This window comes from Scyliorhinus torazame, chromosome 13, assembly GCF_047496885.1.
Source record: "Scyliorhinus torazame isolate Kashiwa2021f chromosome 13, sScyTor2.1, whole genome shotgun sequence".
Taxonomy (NCBI): Eukaryota; Metazoa; Chordata; class Chondrichthyes; order Carcharhiniformes; family Scyliorhinidae; genus Scyliorhinus; species Scyliorhinus torazame.
The window spans coordinates 81,907,566-81,934,773 of NC_092719.1; the positions used below are offsets into that span (position 1 = coordinate 81,907,566).

General features: G+C 51.4%; 1 protein-coding gene across 1 annotated transcript in view; it reads left to right on the forward strand.

The window, feature by feature from the left end:
- plxnc1 (plexin C1) overlaps positions 1-18,535 on the forward strand; it is a 361,547-nt gene extending 343,012 nt beyond the window's left edge. The window contains exons 32-34 of the mRNA XM_072471872.1: positions 8,370-8,510; positions 8,613-8,687; positions 15,852-18,535. Of these exons, the coding sequence (XP_072327973.1) occupies positions 8,370-8,510; positions 8,613-8,687; positions 15,852-15,953 (318 nt within the window). The 3' untranslated portion in view covers positions 15,954-18,535. The remainder of the gene's footprint in view (positions 1-8,369; positions 8,511-8,612; positions 8,688-15,851) is intronic.
- The last annotated feature ends 8,673 nt before the right edge of the window (positions 18,536-27,208 follow it).

The following is a 27,208-nucleotide window of genomic DNA, read 5'->3' on the forward strand; positions in this document are numbered from 1 at the left end:
CATAATACTCCAGATGTGGTCTCACCAATGTTCTGTATAACCCCTCTACTTTTGTATTCTTCACAATAAATGATAATGTTCTATTAGCTTTCCTAATTATTTGCTGCAACTACACACTAAGCTTTTGCAGTTAATGCACAAGGAACCCTCGATCCCTCTGCATTTCAGAGCTCTTACCATGTGTATGACAGCCATGATGTGGAGATGCCGGCGTTGGCCTGTGGTGAGCACAGTAAGAAGTCTTACAACACCAGGTTAAAGTCCAACAGGGTTGTTTCAAATCACTGGCTTTCAGAGCACTGCTCTTTCCTCAGATGAATCAGGGTGTTTCCAGTTTAACCCACACTTAGAATTAGTTTCCTCATTGTTCAGCTGAGCTCACTGGCCAGACCGGCTCCTCAGAGAATGGGCTGCCATTTTGAAAGGGTGCGCTGATCTCTAAGTGAGTTTGCGGGTCCCCCACAACCCCCACCCATGGGCAATGTTACCCCCCACACATATGGGCAGTACCCCCACACTCCTCCAAGTGTGGAGAGTCACATTGGGGTCGCTGAGTTCCCTGCTTTTCAGATCTTCCCACACCCCTTTCGGGTGCTCCCCCTTCCAGGACCCCTACTCATTTGCCCCCCCACCCCACCCAACCTTCCAGAGGCCCTTCACCCCACCGCCTCCCCACCCTTCGTACCCCCCTCCACTCTTCTTTCTTTCAAAAAAAAACATTTCATTAAGGCATTTATGGTTTTATAACAAGACAGAAGTACAGATATAAACATAGTTCAACACACAACGCACCCCTCCATCTCCCACAGTTCCTAAGCTAGACTGACATAGTCTAACTCCCTCCCCATCCCCCCCCCCCCCATATTGAATCTGCTGACCGTTCAAATTTCTCCGAAGAAATCAATAAATGGCTGCCAACTCCGGACGAACCCTAATGGTGACCCTCTCAGGGCGAACTTGATTTTCTCAAGCTTGAGAAACCCAGTCATGTTACTAATCCATACCCCTGCTTTCAGGGGCTTCGAGGCCCTCCACGCTAGTAAGATCCCTTTCCAGGCTACCAAGGAGGCAAAGGTCAAAACATCAGTCTCTCTCACCCCCTGGACTCCCGGATCTTCCGACACTGCAAAAATCGTCACCGCTGGACTCAATGCCACCCTCACCTTTAACACCCTGGACATGACATCTGCAAATCCCTGCCAGAATTCCCTGAGCTTCGGGCATGCCCAAAACATGTTGACATGATTTGTGGGCCCTCCTGCACGTCGCCCACACCTGTCCTCTATCCCAAAAAACCTGCTCATCCGGGCCACCGTCATGTGTGCCCAGTGGACTACCTTGAATTGTATCAGGCTGAGCTTGGCACATGATGAGGACGTACTGACTGCTCAGGGCATCCTCACACAGACCCGCCTCTAACTCCTTTCCCAACTCATCTTCCCATTTACGTTTTGTCTCCCCTACCTGGGTTTCCTCCCACTCCATAAGTCCTTTGTAAATTTACGATACCTTCCCCTCCCCCACCCCTGTTCTAGAAACTACCTTGTCCTTTGTCCCCTGTGGCGAAAGGAGCGGAAAGGTAAAAACTTGCCTTCGCACAAAATTCCTTACCTGGAGATATCGGAACCAATTCCCTCCCGGTAATTCAAACTTCACTTCCAGATCCTCCAGACCGGGAAAGCTCCCATCAACAAACAAATCCCCCAGCCTCTCAATACCCGCACTCTGCCACTTTCGAAACCCCCCATCCATCATCCCCGGCACAAACCGGTGATTACCATAGATTGGAGCCCACACCGACGCTCCCTCTACTCCCATATGCTTTCGCCATTGCCCCCAGACTCTCAGGGCCGCCACTACCACTGGGCTTGTGGAGTACCAGGCCGGTGAGAACGGCAGAGGTGCCGTTACCAATGCTCCCAAACTTGTGCCCTTACAAGATGCCGCCTCCACCCGCTCCAACACCGACCCCTCCCCAACTACCCACTTTCTAATCATTGCTATATTCGTCGCCCAGTAGTAGTAGTTCCTAAAATTCGGCAGTGCCAGCCATCCCTCCCCTTGGCTCCGCTCCAGCAACACATTCTTTACTCGCAGGGTTTTACCCACCCAAATATCACCCAAATACAAACCCAGATATCACCCTGTTCACCCGCTTAAAAAAGGCCTTTGGAATACAAATAGGGAGACATTGAAAAACAAACAAAAGTCTTGGGAGAACCGCCATCTTTAGGGTCTGTACCCTCCCCGCCAGTGACAACGGAGCATGTCCCACCTCCGGAAGTCCTCCTTCAGTTGTTCAACTAATCGGCCCAGATTTAATTTATGTAGCTGCTCCCAACCCCGTGCCACCTGAATACCCAGGTAACGAAAACTACATCCCACCACCTTAAACAGCAACTCCTCCAGTCTCCTCTCCTGACCCCTCGCTTGGATCACACAAACCTCACTTTTACTCATATTCAATTTGTACCCCGAGAACCTGCCAAATTCCCCTAAGTTCCGCATAATCTCCCCCATTCCCCCTAATGGGTCGGAAATATATAGGAGTAGGCGTCTGCATATAGTGAGACCCTGTGTTCCACCCCCCCCCCCCCCCACCCCGGACTAGTCCCTTCCAGTCCTTTGCCACTCTCGGTGCCATCGCCAATGGCTCTATAGCCAAGGCAAATAATAGTGAGGAGAGGGGATATCCCTGCCTCTTCCCCCGGTGCAATCTAAAATAGTCCGAGCTCACCCGGTTCATCCGCACGCTCGCCATCGGTGCCTGGTACAGCAACCGAACCCAGTCAGTGAAGCCCCGCCCAAACCTGAACCATCCCAGAACTTCCCACAAATAATTCCATTCCACCTGGTCGAAGGCCTTCTCCGCGTCCATAGCGACCACCACCTCCGCCTCCCTCCCCTCGGAGGGCATCATGATCACATTCAGGAGCCTTCTAACATTGGCCGTTAACTGCCTAACCTTAACAAACCCCGTCTGGTCTTCCCCTATCACCCCCGGAACAAAGTCCTCAATCCTCGAGGCCAGGATTTTGGCCAGCAATTTGGCTTCAACATTTAATAGGGAGATTGGTCTGTATGACCCACATTGCTCTGGGCCCTTCTCCCGCTTCAGGATCAATGAAATCGAGGCCTGTGACATTGTTGGGGGAAGGACACCCCGCTCCCTTGCCTCATTAAAATACCCTCACCAGCAGCGTGCCCAGTATCCCAGAAAACCTCTTGTAAAATTCCACTGGGTAGCCGTCCGGTCCCAGGGTCTTACCCGACTGCATGGCCTCCAATCGCTCTAGTATTTTTTCAATCCCGATCAGGGCTGCCAGCCCCTCCACCAACCCCCCCTCCATCTTTGGAAACTTCAACCTTTCCAAGAGCTGCCTCATTCGCTCCACCCCAACTGGGGGCTCCGACTCATACAACCGACTGTAAAACTCCTTAAACACCCCATTCACCCCCACTTGGCCCAGTACCATGTTTCCTCCTCTATCCTTCACTCTTCCTATCTCCCTGGCCGCTTCCCTTTTCCTTAACTGGTGTGCTAGCATCCTATTGGCCTTCTCACCATACTCCTATATCGCCCCTCTCACCTTCCTCAACTGCCCCACCGCCTTCCCTGTAGATAACAGCCCAAGCTGCATCTGCAGCTTCTGCCGCTCCTTCAACAACCCTCTGGGGTTTCAGAATACCTTCTATCCACCTGGAGTATCTCCCTAACTAACGTATCCGTCTCTGCCCATTCCACCTTCTCCCTGTGAGCCCGTATCGAAATGACCGCCCCCCTAACCAATGCCTTCAGCGCTTCCACACAGTTGCTGCCGAAACTTCCCCCGTATCATTCATCTCCAAATAATCCTGGATGGCCTCCCCCATCCGTCCGCACACCCCCTCATCCGCTAACAGTTCTACATCCAGGGCGAGATTCTCCGACCCCCCGCTGCTAAAATGCCTGTCCCGCCGGCGTAGATTAAACCACCTACCTTACCGGCGGGACAAGGCGGCACGGGCGGGCTCCGGGGTCCTGGGGAGGGCGCGGGGCGATCTGGCCCCGGGGGGTGCCCCCACGGTGGCCTGGCCCGCTATCGGGGCCCACCAATCCGCGGGCGGGCCTGTGCCGTGGGGGCACTCTTTCCCTTCCGCCTTCGCCACGGTCTCCACCATGGCGGAGGCGGAAGAGACTACCCTCAACTGCGCATGCACGGGAATGCCGTCAGCGGCCGCTGACGCTCCAGCGCATGCACCGCCCGGAGATGTCATTTCCGCGCCAGCTGGCGGGGCGGAAATTCGTCCGGCGCGGGCCTAGCCCCTTAAGGTTGGGGCTCGGCCCCCAAAGATGCGGAGCATCCGCGCGATGCCCGACTGATTTGTGCCGTTTTGGGCGCCAGTCGGCGGACATCGCGCCGTTTCCGGAGAATTTCGCCCCCAGTCTCCATTGCTGGCGTTGACCCCAATCCTTGCTCACTCGTAAATCCACCCAGTGTGGGGCATGGTCTGACACAATGATCGCCGAATACTCGGCATCCACCACCCCCGCCAGCAAAGCCATGTTCAAAACAAAAATATCAATCTGGGAGTTCCCTTTGTGTACATGGGAGAAAAAGAAAACTCCTTCGCTCTTGGCCGTCCAAACCTCCACGGATCTCCCCCCCCCCCCGCGGCCCCCCCCCCCCCCCGCCCCCGCCCCATCTGTTCCATAAACCTTTTTAGCGCCTTCGCCATGGCTGGCACTCTCCCTGTCCGTCCGTCCCCCGTCCCCCCATGATCAACCTATGTGAGTCCAGGTCCACGATCTTCCCCAACACCCGCCTCATAAACTCCGCGTCATCCCAGTTTGGTGCGTAAATATTCACTAAGACCACTGGCATCCCCTCCAACTTCCCACTTACCATAACATATCTACTCCCCAAATCCGCCACTATACTCCCTACCTCAAATGAAACCTGCTTATTAATCAAGATTGCAAACCCCCCAGTTTTATAATCTAGCCCCAAATGAAATACCTGCCCTACCCAACCCTTCATCAGTCTAGGCTGATCCACCACCCTCAGGGGTGTCTCTTGTAACATTGCCACGTCCGCCTTCAGCCTCTTCAGATGCGCAGACTTGACCGGCCCATTCAGCCCTCTCACATTCCATGTGATCAGCCTGGTCGGAGGGCACGCCACGCCCCCCCCACCAATCAACAATCACCCTTCTTAGGCTAGCTTCCAGCCTACGTCCCGCGCCTCAGGCCCACCCTCGGGTGTCCACCTTCATCGACCTCCTATTTCCTTCCATTCGCCAGTCCCTCCCCTGTCAGCAGAACAGTTCCCCCCTAAACAATACAACAATCCCAACCCTCCATAAAAAACAAGTCACCTGTTCGTGAGCTAGCCCGTGGAGCTAGCCTGGTAGCCCCCGCCCATGGCACCAAGCATTCTACCCCCCATTGATCTCCCTCGCCCCTGCTCGCAAATTACAATCCCCAACAAACACAAAGAAGAAAATTCCACCCACCATCAAGTTAACCCACAAACAACACTGAGCAATGGCCCAAAACCTGGTACAAAACCAATACATATAAAACCCAAAAAGAAAAGAAATCAAACAGCACAAGTACAGAATTGCCCGTCCCCAAGTTCAATGTCCTCCATCACCTGCCAGTCCCCTGTCTTTCACAAAGTTCATCACCTCCTCCTACGATACGAAAGAGTTCTTGGCCTTCATAGGTGACCCACAAACGAACTGAGTACAACATTACGAACTTCAGGGCCTTCCTAAAGAGGGCCGATTTTACTTTGTTAAAGCTCCCCCTTCTCTTAGCCTGTTCCGCACCCAAGTCCTGGTAAATGCGCAGCTCGTTGCCTTTCCATTTGCAACTCCTCATCTGTCTTGTCCACCTCAAGATCTGCTCCTTGTCCAGGAACTGGACCTCGGTGGCTCATTCATCCGCGGCTTCCTCGCAAGCGTTCTGTGCACCCTGTCCACCTCCAAAGGCCGAGTAAACGCACAATCTCCCATCAGCTTCTCTAGCATACATGCCACGTATGCCCCTGCATCTGATCCGTCAATACCTTCTGGGAGACCAACGATCCTCAGGTTCAGCCTGATTTGTTATGTTCTCGGTGTAACATAAGCGGCTTCCTTGTGGTGCACTTGACAAAGGAAGGTTCAGACGTGGAGATAACTTCAACACGTTTATTAAACTATTTACACTTCTATTACTTGGGTTCGACACTACTGCTAATCCTACTATAGCTACCCAGTCTGACTAACCAGTTGCTGCAATCCACGTGGTGGGTGTAATATTGAATCAACCCTGTGTCTCTACTCACTGACTGTCTCCACTGGAAAGAGACAGATCATGTGTGTGGTGTCCTTTATATATGGGTTGGTGTAATGCCCTCCTGTGGTGGTGTCACCTCTGTGTGCATCGTGAATGTCCATTGGTCATGTCCTAGCTAACTGATCTATTGGTTGAGTGTGCGTTTGTGATGTCTCTGGTGCTCCCTCTAATGTCTAGCTAGCCTACATGCATTTACATTGATGCACATCACCACACGGCCTGCGAGATCTGTTCTCCAAATCCTCCACCTTCTCTTGCAACCTTTTCTGGTGGTCCCTCATCAGCCCCATCTCTGCCGCCATCGCGGTTAGCTGGTCCTCGTGCTCAGCCACCGCCTCTTCCACCTTCTTGATCGCCTGTCCCTGGGCTTCCAATCTATGCACCACCCGGTCAATCCCCGTCTTAATCGGGTCCAGGTACTCTTGCCTTTGCTTGGCAAAGCTCTCCTGGAGGAAGTTCAGCAGCTGCTCCGTTGACCATTGGGCCGACAATCCCATTCCCTGAGCCTCCGTCATGTTTCCCTGTGCTGCAGACTCCACTCCCTTCTTTGTCGAACAATCTCTTCTTTGACGACCACTTCTGGTCCACGACTCCATAAACTGGTGGGGAATTCTTCTTCACCAGCCTTCAATTTTACCGCTCAAATCCCCCATACGTCGGGGCATAAGGTCCCAAATTTCCACCACAAGTGGGAGCTACCAAATGAGCGACCTCTCACTCCATGGCTGCCACCGGAAATCCCTCCACTCTTCTTTCATGGGCATGGTCCCCCTCAGGCCCTTAACCTTGACAGTGCCACCCTGGCACCCTGGTAGTGCTCCTGCAGGCTTTACGGTGCCACCTGGGCACCTTGGTAGTGCCACGGTGCCCGCGTTCCAGGGGAATGGCCACGGGGCCACCCCGCACTATCCCTGGCCACTTAGGGCCTCCAAGGACCAGGGGGACCCCCGGGTGCTATTCCGCCTGGTCCACGTTTGTGTGGACCAGTACTGAATGGTGCCAGCTTGGGACATTCTGGGGAGGCCGTTAGATGCCGTGTGAGTATACATACGTTGGTTTAAAACCTACTTACTGCGTGCTGCTTGGTCCTGCCCATTGTGGGCAGGATTCTGGTTGCGTCACCTCGTGGGACTAGGATAGACTCCGCGAGGCGTAGAGGCCCATGGGAGGCTTCCCCGGTATCTACTGGCCACATTGTACTCCCATTCAGGTGCGGTATGGCCAGCCGATCACGCCAATAGTTTCTCTCTCATATTGGGCTCGATGTCAGTTCCTTTTCCTTCTGATGCTTGGTTTTTGTAGTTTGTGGTCGTTTACAAAATTTCCCCAACAAAATGCTTTAAAATGAATTTCTAAATTTACACCAAGTTATAAATACTTTAAATATAGTTACCAGGAGGGCAAGAGGTTCTGGGTGGAACATTGTAGAAGTGGTGTTGCTGCAGATTTCAAAAAACCTGTGCAATTTAGTCGATCAGAAGAGGTGTAGGCTATTCGGCTCCTCAAGGCTACACCTATTTTCAAACAAGGCTTGGCTGTACCATATCTCAGTCAAATGTATTTGTCCATCTTTTAAAGCTTTAATTGTTGGGTTTAGTGATTGATTCTGTTTTTTCAGCTGTGGTTCAATGGGTAGCATTTTGGTCTCTGGAGTCAGATGTTTGGATTCAAGTCCCACTCTAAATCCTTGAGAACAGGCTGGCACTGTGGTGTAATACTGACAGGGTGTTGCACTAATAGGGGTGTTACCTTTTAGATGAGAGTCTGTGGACCTATCTGCTCTCTTAAGATCTTGTGATGTTATTTGAAGATCCAGAGGAGTTCACCCAGGTGTTTTAGCAAATTTCTATCCTTCAACAAATGCGACGAAACAGATTGGTGATTATGACATTGCTGTTTGTGGGAGCTTGCTGTGAAGATTGGTTGCCCATTTCCTACTTACAACAGTGGCTGCACTTAAAAAAAACGTAATTGCCTGTGAAATGCTGTGGGAAGCCCTGAGATTTTGAACGGCTCTAGATAAATACAAGGTCTTCCTTTTCAGCACTCACCAACCAATAAAGTGCTTTACGCCAGAGACATTTCACACTACAAGGAAGAAGTGAAAGCTTACTACCAACAGATTGCTGACATGGGCGCAGTGACCAAGGAGGAGATGGAGATCTTTCTTACTGAGGAATCAAAGGTAATGGGATGTATTTATGGCGGAACGTTCCTGGCACATCATTCACTTCATCCCACTGGTCAGGATGACAAATCCTTAAACAATATAATCATTTTCTTTCAGAAGCACGAGAATGAATTTAAAGAATGGAGTGCTATGGTCGAACTTGGGAAATATGTCCAAAGGTATTCTGTTCAGGTGAGGGAGAGCGTACAGCTTTGTATCTGTGACAGTGACTTCAACCCTTACACTTCCTATAGTTCTAAAGAGTTCTATAAACCCAATAGTCCAATAGTCACAGGTACTGGACCTCCAACCCCCAGCCGGAGTTGCCCAGGTCAGGAGGGGTTCAAAATTCTGCAGTTCTTTGATACTGGTCACTTCCATTGCAGCAGAAGGGTCACTTCACTTAAGTAATGATAGTAAGCACCTTAATTATGAGAGGCATACCTCATTTGTTGACCACAGTGGGAGGATCAGAAATTGTGGCTAAGATGAGCTCGGTAACAATTCTGTGAGACCTAGGTCAAAATGCTGGACTCCCTCCCTAACCCCACTGTGTGCACGTACACCACATGGACTGCAGCGGTTCAAGAAGGCAGCTCACTACAACCTTCTCAAGGGCAGTTAGTGATGAGCAACAATTGCTGGCCTAGCCAGCGAAGCCCACACCCCGCAAAAATTAGTTTAAATTTTTTTTTAAACTGTGCACACCGTTGCCCAGTGTACTAGTCTTCCAGTGCGGCCCCAGACTAGAGATATGGGACAGAAGTGCTGACTGGGGCGAGAAAACTGGCTGCACAGCTGAGTTTCCTCCAGATTCTCTGGCATTCTGTGCACATAAAACCTGGAGTGTGGTTTTTGCCATTACATTGGTGGGGCAGGGCATGACCAGGGTGCTGTTTTTAAAGAGCGCCCCGATCTGCGTTAACACAAAACACACCCCACCGCCCTCCCCCCCCCCTACGGAATCAGGGATCTCCCCCCGCGTGCAAGGACAACCTCCCACAAAGTGGGGCAACCATCCCCCACACATACGGAGAACTGCCGCCGCCACCCCCAATGCCCCCTGGTAGGGCACTGCCTGGACATGCCCCTCTCCCCCTCCGGCTGGCGGGTTCCTCTTGACTGCTTCACATTTTGCAAAAGCTATTGTAAACCTCACCAACGTGACGCCATGTTGGCAAAGGGGGAATTTTTTATTTGGGGAGAACATATGATGGGGAGACCACTAATTATATTGAAATGTATTTAAATGAAGAGTCTCATTGCGAGGGCTGGGGAAATTTGAAATCATGATCTCACTAGTGATCATTTTCCCATTCTCGCGATATTCTGGGCCCATGACTCACACCGATCACGGGCTTAAAATCACCCCAAGGAAACCTCACACTTTACCCTGTCTTTGCTTGGGCAGCCAGAGGCATCACTGCCAACCAGGCACTCCCATAACTGCCAGGGTTGATTGACCTGACCTGGTCTTTGCCTACTTTGGAGCCTTCTGCCTGAGTGCCAGAGGGTGAGTGCTGTAACCCCACAGACTTTTGGCCTCAGTTATATTGAAAGTTTATACTAGTAAAATGTATACACCTTTTTAACGACACCTTAACACAAAGTGAAGAGGACTGCACATTCTCATTCACATTTAAAAAAAAAAATATATGTTTATTCAAAGTTTTTCCAACAAAAATTTTCAACCAGTCAAACCCCCCCCCACCCTCCCGTAACAGAAAACAAAAAGAAAAAAGAGCAGTACAGAACATAAACATATCAATCAAACATAATACAGAACTTATACAATGGGTTTCTCCCACACATATTAACCCTCCCGTATGCTTTTACAAATACCACCTGGGAAAAAAACCCTCCGCCACCCGCCCAAATATCCACCCCCCGAAAGAAACACCCCCTCCCCTCCCCTCCCCACCCCCAACCCCCTCCCTGGGTTGCTGCTGCTGCTGACCAAGCTCCTTCTCGCGCTCCACGAGATAGTCTAGGAATGGTTGCCACTGCCTGAAGAAACCCTGCGCAGACCCTCTCAAGGCAAACTTTATCCTCTCCAGCTTAATGAACCCTGCCATGTCATTTATCCAGGCTTCCACACTGGGGGGGCTTTGCGTCCTTCCATAATAGCAAGATCCTCCGCCGGGCTACCAGGGACGCAAAGGCCAGAATACAGGCCTTTTTCACTTCCTGCACTCCCGGCTCGTCCGCCACCCCAAATAATGCCAGCCCCCAATTTGGTTTGACCTGGACGTTCACCACCTTGGACATAGTCCTCGCGAAACCCCTCCAGAACCCTTCCAGTGCTGGGCACGACCAGAACATGTGGGCATGATTCGCTGGGCTTCCCGAGCACCTCCCACATCTGTCCTCCACCCCAAAGAACCTACTCAGCCTCGCCCCTGTCATATGCGCTCTGTGAATAACCTTAAACTGTATCAGGCTGAGCCTGGCACATGAGGAAGAGGAATTAACCCTACTCAGGGCATCAGCCCACAGACCCTCTTCAATCTCCTCCCCCAACTCCTCCTCCCACTTGCCCTTCAGCTCCTCCAAAGGCTCCCCCTGTTCTTTCATCTCCTGATATATCGCCGAAACCTTGCCTTCTCCGACCCATACACCCAAAATCACCCTGTCCTGAATCCGCTGTGCCAGGAGCGACGGGAATTCCCTCACCTGCCGCCTCACAAACGCTCTCACTTGCATATGCTTGAACACATTTCCCGGGGGTAACCTGAACTTCTCCTCCAGTGCCCCTAGGCTCGCAAAAGTCCCGTCTATAAACAGGTCCCCCATCCTTCTGATCCCTGCCCGATGCCAGCTCCGAAATCCCCCATCCATCCTCCCTGGGACGAACCGATGGTTCTCCTGGATCGGGGACCACGCCGACGCTCCCATCTCACCCCCATGTCGTCTCCACTGCCCCCAGATCTTTAGCGTTGCCGCCACTACCGGACTCGTGGTGTACCTTGTCGGCGAGAGCGGCAGCGGTGCCGTCACCAGCGCCCTCAGGCTCGTTCCTTTGCAGGACGCCACCTCCAACCTCTTCCATGCCGCCCCCTCTCCCTTCATTACCCACTTACGGATCATTGCCACGTTGGCTGCCCAATAATAGTCACCCAGATTCGGCAATGCCAGCCCTCCCTGTCCCTACTACGCTCCACAAACCCCTTCCTTACCCTCAGGGTCTTGTTTGCCCACACAAAACCCATGATGCTCCTACCTACCCGCTTAAAAAAGGCCTTGGTAATCATAATAGGAAGGCACTGGAATACAAAAAGAAACCTCGGGAGGACCATCATTTTAATCGACTGTACCCTGCCCGCTAGAGAGAGTGGCAACACATCCCATCTTTTGAAGTCCTCCTCCAACTGCTCCACCAGCCGCGTCAAATTAAGTTTGTGCAGGGCCCCCCCAGCTCCTTGCTACCTGGATCCCCAAGTTCCAAAAGCTCCTTTCCACCCTCCTCAACGGTAGGTCGTCTATCCCTCTTCCCTGGTCCCCTGGATGCACCACAAAGAGCTCACTTTTCCCTACATTGAGCTTATAGCCCGAGAAGTCCCCAAACTCCCTTAGGATCTGCATGACCTCCACCATCCCTACCACTGGATCTGCCACGTACAGCAACAGGTCGTCCGCATACAGTGACACCCGATGCTCCTCTCCCCCTCGGACCAACCCTCCTCCATTTCCTGGACTCCCTTAATGCCATGGCCAAAGGCTCAATTGCTAATGCAAACAACAGGGGGGACAGGAGGCACCCCTGCCTCGTCCCTCGATACAGCCGAAAATACTCCGACCTCCGCCGATTCGTAGCCACACTTGCCACCGGGGCTCTATATAGGAGCTTAACCCACCTGATAAACCCCTCCCCAAACCCAAACCTCCGCAACACTTCCCAGAGATACTCCCACTCCACCCGGTCAAAGGCCTTCTCCGCGTCCATAGCTGCCACTATCTCCGCTTCTCCCTCCACCGATGGCATCATAATCACGTTTAGGAGCCTCCGCACATTGGTGTTCAGCTGCCTGCTATTTACAAATCCCGTCTGGTCCTCATGAATCACCCCTGGGACACAGTCCTCAATTCACGTAGCCAGCACTTTTGCCAGCAACTTAGCGTCTACATTGAGGAGCGAGATCGGTCTATACGACCCACATTGCAGTGGGTCCTTGTCTCGCTTCAGGATCAGAGAGATCAGCGCCCCGGACATTGTTGGGGGCTGGGTCCCCCCCTCCCTTGCCTCATTGAAAGTCCTCACTAGCAACGGGGTGAACAGGTCCGCATACTTCCTGTAAAACTCAACCGGGAACCCATCTGGCCCCGGGGCTTTCCCCGCCTGCGTACTCCCCAGTCCTTTAACCAGCTCCTCCAACCCTATTAGCGACCCCAAACCAGCCACCTCCTGCTCCTCCACCCTCGGGAACCTCAGTTGATCGAGAAATCGTCGCATCCCCTCTTCCCCTGCTGGGGGCTGAGATCTGTACAGCTCCTCATAAAAGTCCTTAAATGCCTCATTTACTTTCACCGCACTTCGCACTGTAGTTCCCCTGCTATCCTTGACTCCACCTATCTCCCTCGCTGCCATCCTCTTACAGAGCTGATGTGCCAGCATCTGGCTCACCTTCTCCCCATACTCGTACGTCGCCCCTGTGCTTTCCTCCACTGTGCCTCTGCCTTCCCTGTGGTCAACAGGTCGAATTCCATCTGGAGACTTCGCCGCTCCCTAAGTAGTCCCTCCTCGGGGGCCTCTGCATATCTCCTGTCTACCCTTAGGATCTCCCCCACTAACCTCTCCCTTTCCCTGCCCTTTCTCTTCTCCCTGTGAGCCCTGATGGAGATTAACTCTCCCCTGACCACCGCCTTCAGCGCCTCCCAGACTACCCTCACCTGCACATCTCCATTGTCGTTGGCCTCCAAATACCTTTCAATGCACCCCGCACCTTCCCGCACACCTCCTCATCCACCAGTAATCCCACATCCAGACGCCACAGCAGGCGTTGGTCGCTCTCCTCTCCTAACTCCAGCTCCACCCAGTGCGGGGCGTGGTCTGAGATGGCTATGGCCGAGTACTCCGTTCCCTCCATTTTCGGGATCAGCGCCCTACTCAAAACAAAAAAATCTATCCGGGAGTAGGCTCTGTGTACGTGAGAAAAAAAAGAAAATTCTCTGGCCAGGGGCCTAGCAAATCTCCACGGATCTTCTCCCCCCATCTGGTCCATAAACCCCCTAAGCACCTTGGCCGCAGCCGGCCTCTTCCCCGTCCTAGATCTGGAGCGATCTAATGCTGGGTCCAGCACCGTGTGGAAATCCCCCCCCCATTATCAAGCTACTGCCTCCAGATCCGGAATCCGCCCCAACATACGCTTCATAAATCCAGCATCATCCCAGTTCGGGGCGTATACATTTACCAATACCACCCACGCTCCCTGCAACCTACCGCTCACCATCACGTATCGACCTCCATTGTCCACTACAATATTCTTGGCCTCAAACGACACCCGCTTCCCCACCAGTATTGCCACCCCTCTGTTCTTTGCATCCAGCCTCGAATGGAATACCTGTCCTACCCATCCCTTTCGTAACCTGACCTGGCCTGCCACCTTCAAATGTGTCTCCTGAAGCATGACCACGTCTGCCTTCAGTCCCTTTAAGTGTGCGAACACTCGGGCCCTCTTAACCGGCCCATTCAGGCCCCTCACATTCCAAGTTATCAGCTGGGTTGGGGGGGCTCCCCCCCCCCGCCGACTAGCCATCTCCTTATCTAGGCCAGTCCCGTGCCCGCACCTCCCACACCCTCCAGTCCCCCAGACGGGGGACCCCCATCCCGACCACCTCTTCTGTTTCCAGTTCCCCATCGGCCAATGCAGCAGCAACCCTATATTCCCCCCCCCCCCCACTAGACACGTGTCTAGCTCTTTTGCACCCCCCATAACACTCCCGTAAGTCAGCTGACTCCTGCTGACCCCAGCCTCCCCCGCCATCCCCATCAGTCAGTGTGCGCTCCTCCACCCCCCCTCCCTCCTTCCCTAACGCGGGAAAAGCCCGCGCTTTCCTAAGACGGCCCCGCCCCCTCTGGCGCAGCTCCTTTACCAGCCTTATCCCAATTCCCCCATCCCCGGGCCTCTCCTCCCTCTAGCACCGATGCCCACATTCTCTCACAGTCTCCCCATCTGATCTCTTCCCCCATCCCCATCCAGCACCCAACCCGTGGAACATTCCCTACACATAGTTAAAACCCTGTATACAACCGACCTCCCCCCCACAACCACAGACCCTCAGTTTGAGTCCAACTTTTCAGTTTGTATAAAGGTCCAAGCCTCCTCAGGCGTTTCGAAGTAGTGGTGTCGATCCTGAAATGTGACCCACAATCGCGCTGGCTGCAGCATTCCGAAGCTCACCCCCTTCCAATGTAGCAACGCCTTGGCCCGATTAAAACCAGCTCTCTTCTACCAGCACTCCAATCCTGGTAGATTCGGATCTCCGTATTCTCCCACCTGCTGCTCCGCTCTTTCTTGGCCCATCTCAAAACACACTCTCTATCCACGAGGTGGTGAAACCTCACCACTACCGCCCTTGGCGGCTCGTTGGCCTTGGGTCTCCTCGCCAGGACCCGATGAGCCCCATCTAGCTCCAGGGGATGCGGAAAGGCCCCCGCTCCCATCAGCGAATTGAGCATCGTGCTCACATATGCTCCAGCATCGGCCCCTTCCACTCCTTCAGGGAGACCCAGAATTCGAAGATTCTTCCTCCTCGACCTGTTCTCCAGGTCCTCGAATCTTTCCGCCCACCTCCTGTGCAGCGCCTCGTGCGCCTCCACCTTCACTGCCAGGCCCAAGATCTCATCCTCATTCTCCGCGTTTTTTTCCCACACCTCCTGGATCGCCGCCCCTTGGGCCTTCTGGGTCTCCACTAACCCCTCGATCGCCGTCAGCATTGGCGCCAGCACCTCTTTCTTCAGCTCCTCAAAGCAGCGCCTGAGAAACTCCTGCTGCTCCTGCACCCATGCCGCTTGATCTACGCCCGCCGCCATCTTGTTTTTCTCCCTCGCACTTTTCGCTGCTCCAAAAACGCTTTTTTGACCACTCCACTCCTGGTCCAATCCATACACTATGGAGGGGGGACTTTGCTCACCTTCCCACACTGGAAGTTGTCGAAACAATTGCCGTTGGGGCTCCTCAAGAGAGCCCGAAAGTCCGTTTTAACGGGAGCCGCCGAATGTGCGGCTTAGCTCCGCATAGCCGCAACCGGACGTCTTTCTCATTCACATTGACATGGGCCAGTTTTGCGCAGTACATTTTATGTTGAGTCAACTCGTGATCAAGTATCTACAATCCATCACTCGAATTTGCTTTACAGTTGGAAAGTAAACTGGAGATTGACGGTATGGAAGAAATGAAGGAAAGCATTTTAAAAATAAAGGAATACTTTAACAGCAAGTCAAAGTGTGGATGGGAGTGAACAAACGTTCTGGAACAGGTTCAACAAAAGAGATGGCCATAAGGGAAACCACGGTGTTTCCCTCTACTGGTCCTGATGTCTCCGAGAGCGCTAATGTTAATCCAAACACTTCAAGCGAGGCCAAGCCCCTGGGGGAAAGGCCCATTGTCTGATTTATCCTCTAGCAGCAGCATCGGAGAGCTCAAGACTTTCATTGAGGACCTGCATCACTTATTTCAGGCTGGTGATGGACGATGCTGTTGGCATACGCTGTTCCATCAGAAATGACAAAAGAATTCTTCTAAATCATGATTCATTCTAGTTGTTTTTTTTTGTGGGTAATTATGTGGAGATTCCCACTTTGACTTTTGGAAGCTCTGTACATTTTCTCAGTAAGTTGAACAGGTCTTATATTTTGTTGCTTTTATTCAGAAAAAGAGCTATTTGTTACTGTTAAAATCAGAGGTCCATATTTAAACTAATATGTGTTTTTGCACAAGTGTTAATTAAAACACAGTAGAACTGTGATGTTTGCATACCAGGTGATCTATCCTTTCACCTGTGATCTCCTTTTTAATATTCTACTTTTACTAACTACAAGAATCACAAACTATGCCTTATAATATTTGCACCAACAGACTATGGCTCGATATGTAATTATAATGACTGATTTGTTAGATTGTTGAACTGTACTGTCCTCCAGTCAGCCAGCTAGATACCTTTGATGCATAATACAGTCTATGTAAACAAGCTATCCATGCCTGACAATACAGATTAACTATAAATCCGAGCACTATATACAGCTACTTATTAAGCACTTCTTTCATTTCATGATCTTGGCTTACCCGGATAACTTTGAGACCCTCATTACACTGCTTCTCCATCCCAGGGTGAGTGACACTCAGAGTTCAGTCCTCACCACTTTCTCCTCTTGTCCCATGAGAAGGAAAGAGTTGGTTTGAAAATAAGCAGAAAGGGCAGTCGGGATCCATGATAATGTGCGCACAATTAAATTAGAAAAATACAGACTCCCTTAATGAGAGATTGAGTAAATTAATAGTTGAACACAGGCCCGGACTTGGGCTGATTGAAACTGCTGAGGATAAGACGAACAGCATCATTCATCCCCCACCATCTGGCCTGCAAAATCCTACCAACTGTCCTGGCTTGATGCAATTCACACCTCTTTAACCTGGGGTCACCCCATCTCTGGATCTGTAAAGATTTAATCACATGCTAATGGTCGCATTCCAAGCATTGTTTGGCATCTTTGAATTTGTCTATATATGTGTTTCTGGAACATACCTCTTCATTCACCTGAGGAAGGAGCAGCGCTCCGAAAGCTAGTGACATCGAAACAAACCTGTTGGACTTTAACCTGGTGTTGTAAGACTTCGTACTGTGCTCACCCAAGTCCAACGCCGGCATCTCCACATCATGAGCATCATATAGGGCACTGTATAAACTGATACCCAATCTTGGAGATAAGGGAAATTAGGAGATTTGAATGTATAAAAAGGGATGATTTGATTAAAGCTGTGTTACTGACCAAAGGGTTGAAAACTCGGCTTCTCTATATCCTGCTTATCGTACTGTAACATTTAAATAAAGGGCAGAGAAGACGCAAGGACAGAATCTGCCTATCATATTGCCCACCAAAATTAACTTAATTTAACTTTGTCGCCATTCCCTGCTCCGCCCCCAGCATTCGAGCCCCTATAAGTGCTGTGCCCCACTCCAATTAGGTCTCTATAGTGCAGTGAACTCCTGCATCATTGCAGCTATTGGTGCCAGTGTCTTCTTGTTTGCCAATCTCCCATAGGTGCAGTACCTGTCTGCCACTACACATCATAACTCGGTGACATCCATTCAATTTTGGGCATTAATATCCATGTTTCTCATCACTCTTTGAGTTATCGATTCTCTGAAAGTTCTATGAGCTTTCATGAAGTTTCCTGTCGCCAGTGACTGACTGGTCTTCCTCTATTGGTAATTGTATTCCAAAAAGTGCTCTGTTAACCTTGTTGATTTGTCCTTTTGAACTCCACCTTGTGCCTTTACCACACAATGTCACATTCACTTAGATATTAATGTATAAATTGCTTCATTCAGACAGTATGTGGAATAAATTACACTGTTTTATTCAACTAGAAAATTACAGAAAGTGCAACAAAAATCAGCATGTCTCCCTACAATTTGTCCCACTCTGAGTTTCCTCAATACAATTTCAATACTCTTGATATTTACGATATTCGTTCCTTGTTATGCATACTGCTGAGGGGTTCTACACAGTTCCCCCCCACCATGTACTTTGGCTGAAAAGCCTTAACAACATTTCCCAATTGCGCCTCCATGGCGACTACCTCAGGTTTTAGTCCATCCCTCAGCACATTGTTCTGGTCTTTGGAATGTGCCAGCCTGCAACACCTGGTCGAGGCAATTACTTCTCTGATTTAGCTTCAATTTTTAATCTTTTGCCAGAGTTCTTACAAGTTGGACTATTACCTCCTCATGGTTCAACCTCATATAAATGTTAATGTAATTTTCCAACATGTGGCTGAAGCTTAAAAATAAAACAAACTATTTTAATAATTTTACAACAAGTGATATTAGTTGAATATTGGCTTTGCAATTCGACTTCACTGGACGGCACTATGGATGGAATTTTGAGCCCGTGAGAGTCGGGAAAAGAGAATCTTCTGGCGAGATTTCATTTCCCGTTTTCCACTACCCTCACCCGTAACGTAACGAGGTTCCCACTCAGGAACGTCGGGAACCTCATTTAAATACATTTGCATTTAATTTGTGAGTCTTCCCGCCATGAATTCCACCCTCTCTGGACATTTACTATGGCGGCACGGTTTACAGCAGCTCGATAAAAATGTGAACCTGGCGACCTCACCTCCAATGGGGATATCGGAGGTGAGCACACAGGTTGCCTTACTCACCAGGGAGTCGAATAGAGAGCGGGCAACGGAGAGGTGTGGGGGACTCTGACATGGGGTGGTGATTAGCTCCATGAGGGCAAGAGGACCCTGACAAAGAGGGGACGACGAGTCCAGTCACATTGATCCCCCACCCTCAGGCTGCAAAGTGCAACTTCAGGGCATGAGCTGTGTGGATGTGCAATGCCACTGGTCCTGGAGTCCAGGCTCCCAGGATGTAAGTGTGGGTGGCTGGCTGCACAAGCTTGTTTGATCTGCAACCCATGAGAGCTGAGGAACGGAATGAAGGTGAAATCTAAGGATGAAGCTGAGTGTAAATTGGAGTCTTTAAATAAATACGGTGAGCTTCGCCTGCCACGGGGGAATCCACTTCCCACTCAGATCCCTGACCATTCCTTGACAAGCAAATTATGCCTATTAAATCAGTATTGTAATGCATGATTCTGCCACTGGTTAGCACCCACTCGTTAACCCTTGGAATCACATTTTGGTTTAATGTTTTAAAGTCTCACTTGTGATTCACTTTTTGTTTAAGACGGTTTCCCTTTCCGGTACTATCCCTTTAATTTATCCCTCAGTTCATTTGATTTGTTTACTTGGTTCTTTATGTTTATCAAAATGTTGGGAGCTGAGCCCCCGAGCATTGAACTCCATGGCTTACATTCATCTCTCCATAAGAGAGAGGTGACAGATGTAGCCTCCAGGGCAAGGGTAACAGAGCTCAACTGGCAGAATTTCATACCCCTGGGAAGTCAGCACCCAGATCAAGTCCATGCACTCGTACCCTCAGTCTTCGCCCTTTGGGGGGGAGCCACTAAAGAGTCCAAGCTGGATCCCATCGGTCAAGTGGAGTTATCATAGAATTGTCATACAATTTATAGAGTTAGGAGAGGCTAGTGTGGGGACATGGCCATTGTGTGATATAGAAGGTAATGAAACTCCTTGGAAAGGTACTCGCCTTGGGAAATGTGCATGGGTAGATGTCTCATGTCAGGATTCCTCATTGTTGTCGTGGTTGGAGGTCAATCATCTCAGCTCCAGGACATCACTGCAGGAGTTCCTCAGGGTAGTGTCCTAGGCCCAACCATCTTCAGCTGCTTCATCAATGACCCCCCTGCCATCATAAGGTCAGATGTGGGGATGTTTTCTGATGACTGCACAATGTTCAGCACCATTTACGCCTCCCCAGATAATAAAACAGTCCATGTCCAAATGCAGCAAGACCTGGACAATATCCAGATTTGGGCTGACAAGTGGAAAGTTACATTTGTGCCACACAAATGCCAGGCGATGACCATCTCCTACAGAGAGGATCTAACCATCGCCACTTGACATTCAATGGCATTAACATCGCTGAATCCCCCACAATCAACATCCTGGGGGTTACCATTGATCAGAAATTGAATTAGACTAGCCACATTAATACTGTGCCTACCAGGGCAGGTCAAAGGCTAGGAATCCTACTGCGAGCAACTAACCTCCTGACCCCCCCCCCCCCCCACCCAATCCTGTCCACCGTCTACAAGTCAGGAGTGTAATGGAATACTCTCCACTTACCTGGATGAGTGCAGCTCCAACACTCAAGAAGCTCAACACCATCCAGGACAAAGTAGCTCGCTTGATTGCTCCCCCTCCCACAAACATTCAAACCCTCCACCACCGATTAACACTGGCAAACATGTGTAGCATCTACAAGATGCACTGCAGTAACTCACCAAGGTTCCTTAGACAGCAGGTTCCAAACTCACAACCACTACCAGCCGAAGGACAAGAGCAGCAGCTACGTGGGAACCCCACCACCTGCAGGTTCCCCTCCAAGTCATTCACTACCCTGACTTGGAAATATATCGCAGTTCCTTCACTGTCGCTGGGACAAAATCCTGGAACTCCCTCCCTAACAGCACAATATGTGTGCCTACACCTGAGGGATTGCAGCGGTTCAAGAAAGGGACTCACCATCATCGCCTGATGGGCAACTGGGGATGAGCAATAAATGATGGCCGAACCAGTGGACGCCCACATCCCATAAATTAATTTTTTTTTTTTTAAATGCTCACATTTTTGTTTCCTTTCAGTTTTTGGATTGAGAGGATCATGGAGCCAATCGAGTTGGCAATGCTATTGATAGCAGTGGACGAGCAGCAACCATGTCAGAATGCAGGACCAGGACGTGGGCAGGACCAGCACCCTGCAGAGGAGGGAGTAGCAGTGCTCGCTGAGTTACTGGGGGCAGGGTCACACATGGAGGTAGATCGGAGGTGACACTACCAGAAGAGAGCATCATACCTCCAGATGTCGGAGATTCAGTGCCAGAGAAAACTGCATCTATCCTGGGGGATGGAGGACCACTTGTGCTAGGTGATGCAGGAGTTGGCGCTACACAGACTGGGAGGTGACCCATTGCCTGTGGCCCTGCAAGTTACAGCCACGTTGAACTTTTATGCCAGCGGCTTCTTTCTGGGCTACACAGGATTCCTCTGCAGCATCTCCCAGTCTGCTGCTTATAAGTGCATAATGGAGGTGACAGATGCTCTATTTGCAAAGGCCCACCAGTACATCAACATTAACTGGGACGAGGCGAGCCAGGACGCCAAAGACAAAGGCTTTGTCCACCTGGCTGGCTTACCCCAAGTGCAGGGTCTGATTGACTGAGCGCATGTGCCTCTGCATTCCCCATGACAGCCCTTTATGAGCTACAAGGGATTCTATACCCCAAATGTGTAGATTGTGACCATGCGATGAGCATAATGTGGGTGTGTGCTTGTTTCCCAGGGAGCATCCACGACAGTTACGTTCTCAGATGCTCACAGATTCTGGGTGTCTTTGAGGGAGACCTGCAGTAGAAGGGATGGCTCCTTGGGGACAAAGGGTACACACTCAGGAGATGACTGATGATGCCAGTGTGGAGGTCCCAAACGCAAGCTAAGACCCAATAGAATAAGGCGCATGCTTCAACACAGATGCTGGTGGAGCAAACGATTGGCCGGCTAAAAATGTGGTTCCGGTGCTTGAACCAGTTGGGGGCAGCCCTCCAGTCACTGTAACAGGGCGAGGAGCTGAATGAGGAGGAAGCTGAACATGAGACCACCTGCTGACTGCCATGCCCTGTTGCCGGAGATGACGTCGGCAGGCTCCCATGGAGGGCCGGGATTTTGACAGTGTGGGTCTGCTTTCAGGCCGCACGGGTGTTACCGCCCTGCTCCCACCCCCAACCCCCCTCTTCCTCCTGCAGGGCTGGATATGTGTCAAACTCAGGGAAGGGGGAGTCAGATGGGTTGATATCTCCAAAATGTCCTGGATAGCAGACCCCATGCTGTGCAGCTGATGATCTTTCCTATGCATCACGGGAGGAGTAAGATCATGTAGTCCTGCCATCCTCTGGTACTCATACCTGTGGATTCCCAACTGTGCTTGCACCTTGGAGCTCATGTCCTCAGCCATGGAGGTCATGAGCTGAATCATAGAGTGGACATCCCCCAAGGAATGTACGTTCTGCTCCAGGGTGTCCACTGCAGAGGCCACCCTCGTTGTCTTGGAATGCCAGCTCCATCTCCTCATACAGAAGGCAATGGGGCTCCTCTACTCAGCCTTGCAATCCGAGGAGGATGCTGTCATCCCTTCCTGACACTCGCGACTCTGCCTTTGTAGCTCCAACAGCTCTGGGATGACCAGACCCATCAGCACATCATTGTGCTCAGGCTCAGCAGAGTCCTGGGCTCCGGCATCCCCCCCCCCACCCCCGAGTGCCGGATCCCTGAGATGTTCCTGCCTCCGCCTGCTGTGTTTCTTCAGCTGTGAGGTGCTCACCAGTGAGTGACCCAGAAGCCCACCGAGGTGTGTATCTCGCTGGTGGAGGGTGTGGGTGACAGCTGCGACGTCTCTTTGATGCTCGCCTCAGAGCTGCTCGGGCTGTGGTTTCCAGGGGGTGAGAGGATGGTCTGTGCTGATCGACTGATTAATCTGCAAGGGAAGTGAGATGGCATTAGTGCAGGACATGGGCATAAAAGACGCTAACCAGCCGTGACGATGGTGCCATGGTTGAATGTGCTGAGGTTTCTCACTTTTGTCTATTTCCCCCATCTCACCCTCAGCACAGGTGGCCCTGCTCCTCCCTGGCTAGCTGCTCCCTGGCTAGGACTCTCCTCAAAGAGATGAGGGTCTTCAGCTCGGGCATCACACCGGCTGGTTAAGCCCACTCACATGTATTGTGCTCGTGTTTGTCCTGCAATGAGACAGATGGGGAGAGTGTAGGCAGGACCCCTGCCAGTTCAGATGGTAATGATGGCTAGCATGTGTGGTGGGGAATGTGAGGAGAGGAGCCACCAGGGGGATAATGGGGGGTGCATGGGTGCAGTGTTGGGACCCCGTGAAGTGGCTCGGAGTGATCACCGTGAAGTGTTAAGGGGTGTAGGTGGACACATGAAGACGCAGACTTACCCTGATCCCTGTCCACTTATGCAGTGAGCTAATGTTTACTATGGTTTGGGGGGGGGGGGGGGGGGGGGGGGGTGGTTGACACGAGTCAGGGGGAAATACAGCCCTTTCCTCTGGGCCTCCGACCAACTCCAGTGCCCTTTGCTCTGCTGCGGTGACGGGCCACAGATCCGGTGGTCCGCCTCCAGTTTACTCCTGCTCCCAGTGGTTATTTTTATTTATTTATTTTTATTTAGATTACCCAATTATTTTTCCCAATTAAGGGGCAATTTAGCGTGGCCAATCCACCTACTCTGCACATTTGTGGGTTGTGGGGGCGAAACCCACACAGACATGGGGAGAACGTGCAAACTCCACACGGACAGTGACCCAGAGCCGGGATCGAACCTGGGACCTCAGCGCCGTGAGGCAGCTGTGTTAACCACTAGGCCACCGTGCTTCCCCCGCTCCCAGTGGTTATTGGTGGACTTCTCCTGGACACACACACATACACACACACAGAAAACGACAGTGTTAGTCCGACGCATGCAGCCCAGGGGGTGGGGTAGCTGGTGGCCTCAGTGGCCAGGGCACCCGGCCATGGTGGCAAGTAATGGGGCCAATATGTAGTGCAGGGTGAGGGTTCGCCTGCCTTCTGGGTGGGGTGGGGGGAGTCGGGTTACGGGTGTGTTGGACGGGGGTTAGTGCTATGGGCACAGTGTTGCCTACTCACCTTGATCACCCTCAGGAGGTGGTGCAGTGTTTTCCGGCACTGCTGGCCGGCCCGGATGGTGCTGCTGGTAGTGCTGACCGCCTGTGCCATTGTGCCCCGGCACGGCAAATGGCAGCCTCCTTCCTGGGCCGGGGTACAGGTTGACCTCTTATCCACCATGTCTAGGTGGGTCTCCAGCTTGGTGTCCGTAAACCGTGGTGCCATGCGTCTTGCTGCCATGTTGTTGGCTGGGATGGTGTGTGGAGAGTGAAGTGTGTATATGCGGCTGCAGCTCGTCAGCCTCCTGAGTGTCAATCTCGAACCTGGCAAATCCGGCACTGTTTCTCCTTGAAATCTATTGTGTTCTCATGGCGTCTATGCTAGCCCCTTGGCAGTTGCTGAATCGATCCAGGTGCAGTGAGAGTTTTGCCGTCGTGGAAGTCCACAAATTCAGCACCGGCGTCACGACTTAGTCTCAGGAACGGAGAATCCCGCCCTATGTCTAACACGTTTCTTTTGGACTGGAAACATTCTGTTGTAGAAACGTTTCCTGAAAACACTTTCGAAGCACTTGCCCCTCTCTGCCCTTAACACTACAACTATATTCAGGCAAAGCCCCCTCATCATAACTATTCTATGATTCTTGCTGTGTGGTGCACAATTTTGGTCCTTTACATTTTTCTCAATTGATGGCTTTGGACCACATTGAGCAATGCAATTGCACCTTTTTTGTTCCTTAGCTCTAGCCATATAGCTTCTGTCCTTGACACTTCTGGGCGTCCTCTGTCTCCTGTACCGCAATGTTCTCCTTAATCAATACTGACACCCGTCCTATTTTCCTTCCTTTTCTGAACATTTTGGGCTGGATTCTCCCGTTTGGCGATGCCAAAATCATGAAACGCGATTGGGAGGAGAATAGCTTCCGATGCCGAAATCGCGGCAGACAAAAGTTTGACGCCAAATGGGGATGCTCCGCCACCGCCAAAATGGCGTAAATGCGGCGCTCGCCACGCAGGCTGAAAGTGCAGTAGGCATGGCATTAGCGCGTCTGATGGCCGATGCTCCGAGGCCTCCGCGATTCAGCGCCTCCGATGGGCCGATTTCGGAAGTGTGTACGAACTGCATGAGTACCTAACCATGGAGGATAGGGTCAACCCGGCAGATTTGCGCGCAGCTTCTGAGGGGTTAAGGCCGGATCACAGCCACAAGCCGTACCTGCTGTCTAACCAGCCCTCTACCCCTAACGTCAATATGACAGCTCGGACAACAGGTAGAGATGTAGAGGCGCGGAAGCCAGGAGCAGAGAGGTGTCCCATATGGGAGAGGGTAGTGCGGGGATATATCAAAGGTTGGCACATGTGGTCAGGCCTTATCAGGCACTGAGACTGAGACCTTATCAGGCCCCGAGGCGGCAGGGCGCACTTGGTGGGGGGATGTGATCACAACGCACGGGGAACATCTGCCGAACTATAGGTAGCCACTGGCCGCACCTACGGCATCATTGAGGTGAAGAGTCATCCCCACACTCAGCAACTGCAGGTCTGGCGCCCTAGCCATGGTCAGTGCCCGTAACAGACATCTCTGGCAGCCACCTGAAGGTGAGCCGATGAATGCGATTGACGTCTCCCAGACTAACTTAGCTGACCTAGCTCAGTCCTAACGCAACAACGATTCCCTAGGACAGATCCTGAACGGTGATTCCCAGCCCCCATCGAAACATGGGAGGACGGGCTGACCACACAGGACGGATTCATTTAAAGGGCGGGAATGATGTGACCCCTACCCAGGACCGAAACCAGCTCCCACCTCAGCATGCTCTGCAACCATTCAGTGACATCCTTGATCCTTGCAGCATTCTGGATTCATGTCCGTGCTGCAGAAATGCCTGTCCGTTCTCCTATCAAATCACTGGTCATAGAATTTACATAGAATATAGAATATACAGTGCAGAAGGAGGCCATTGAGTCTGCACCGGTCCTTAGAAAGAGCACCGTACCTAGGCCCACACCCCATTCCTATAACCCCACTCAACCCAACCCAACCTTTTTTTTTGGACACTAAGGGCAATTTAGCATAGCCAATCCACCTAACCTGCACATCTTTGGACTGTAGGAGGAAACTGGAGCACACGGAGGAAACCCACGCACACACGGGGAGGATGTGCAGACTCCGTACAGACAGTGACCCAAGCCGGGAATTGAACCTGGGACCCTGGAGCTGTGAAGCAACTATGCTAACCACTGTGCTACAGTGCCCTGTCATGATTGCTCTTCCTATCTTCTCTATGCCCCCACCACCCCTCCCCCTCCCCCGCCCCATGTACAGCTGTCAGCTATGGTGCTGTGCACTTTGCTCTGGCTGCAGGCCCCCACCAGATGAACCTTCACCAGTATTCAGAACTGGAGAGTGATATACATGCTGGGGACTCTGGTTTAAATGCCTGTTTCCCCTTGACTGCCGAATAGTCACCCACTCCCTCTTTCCTAGTAAAATCTTAAGCTGTGGGGTGACCACGTTTCTCAGAAATCTATCAACCTTGCAGATGTGCTGCAGTGATGTCAGCTGCTGCTCAAGCTCTGAAACCCAGAATTCAAGTTGCTGCAGCTGACAACAAGTCCTGCACATATGGTTACCCAGGACACAGGAAGTGGCCTGCACTTCCCACGTGGGACAGGATATGCAGTTCAAGAGTCAGAGCTTCCCTGCCAATCCTCTTATCTATTAGATATTAAAACTCTCGGCTAAAAAAACTCACCAGTTACGCATTTCTGTTCTGTTTTCACTTAAGTATAGGGAGGTTAATCAAAATGCTTTACTTAACCCTCATTAAAAAAATTTAACTTAAATTTCTCAGCTCCTTAAATGTGCTAGGGAAACAAAGCTACTAAAATGACAAAACAGAGGCAACAAAATCACCAGCCAATAAACTCACAGCCTTCCCACAAAGTCACCACTTGATATTTATTTGTCACCTCAGTGATTCCGATCTGCTTCGCAATCTTCCTGGTCAACTTCGCCGTGATCCTGCCCTGCTGTACACTCTTCCCACCAGGAACATAGGTCTTAGGAGCATGAATAGGCCATTTGGCCCTTCAAGCCTGCTCTGCCTTTGAATAACAGCATGGCTGGTTGTGATCTCAATGCCACTTTGCCATCTGCCCCCCTTCTTCCTCGATTCCCTCGTCTATCAAGAATTTGTCTAACTC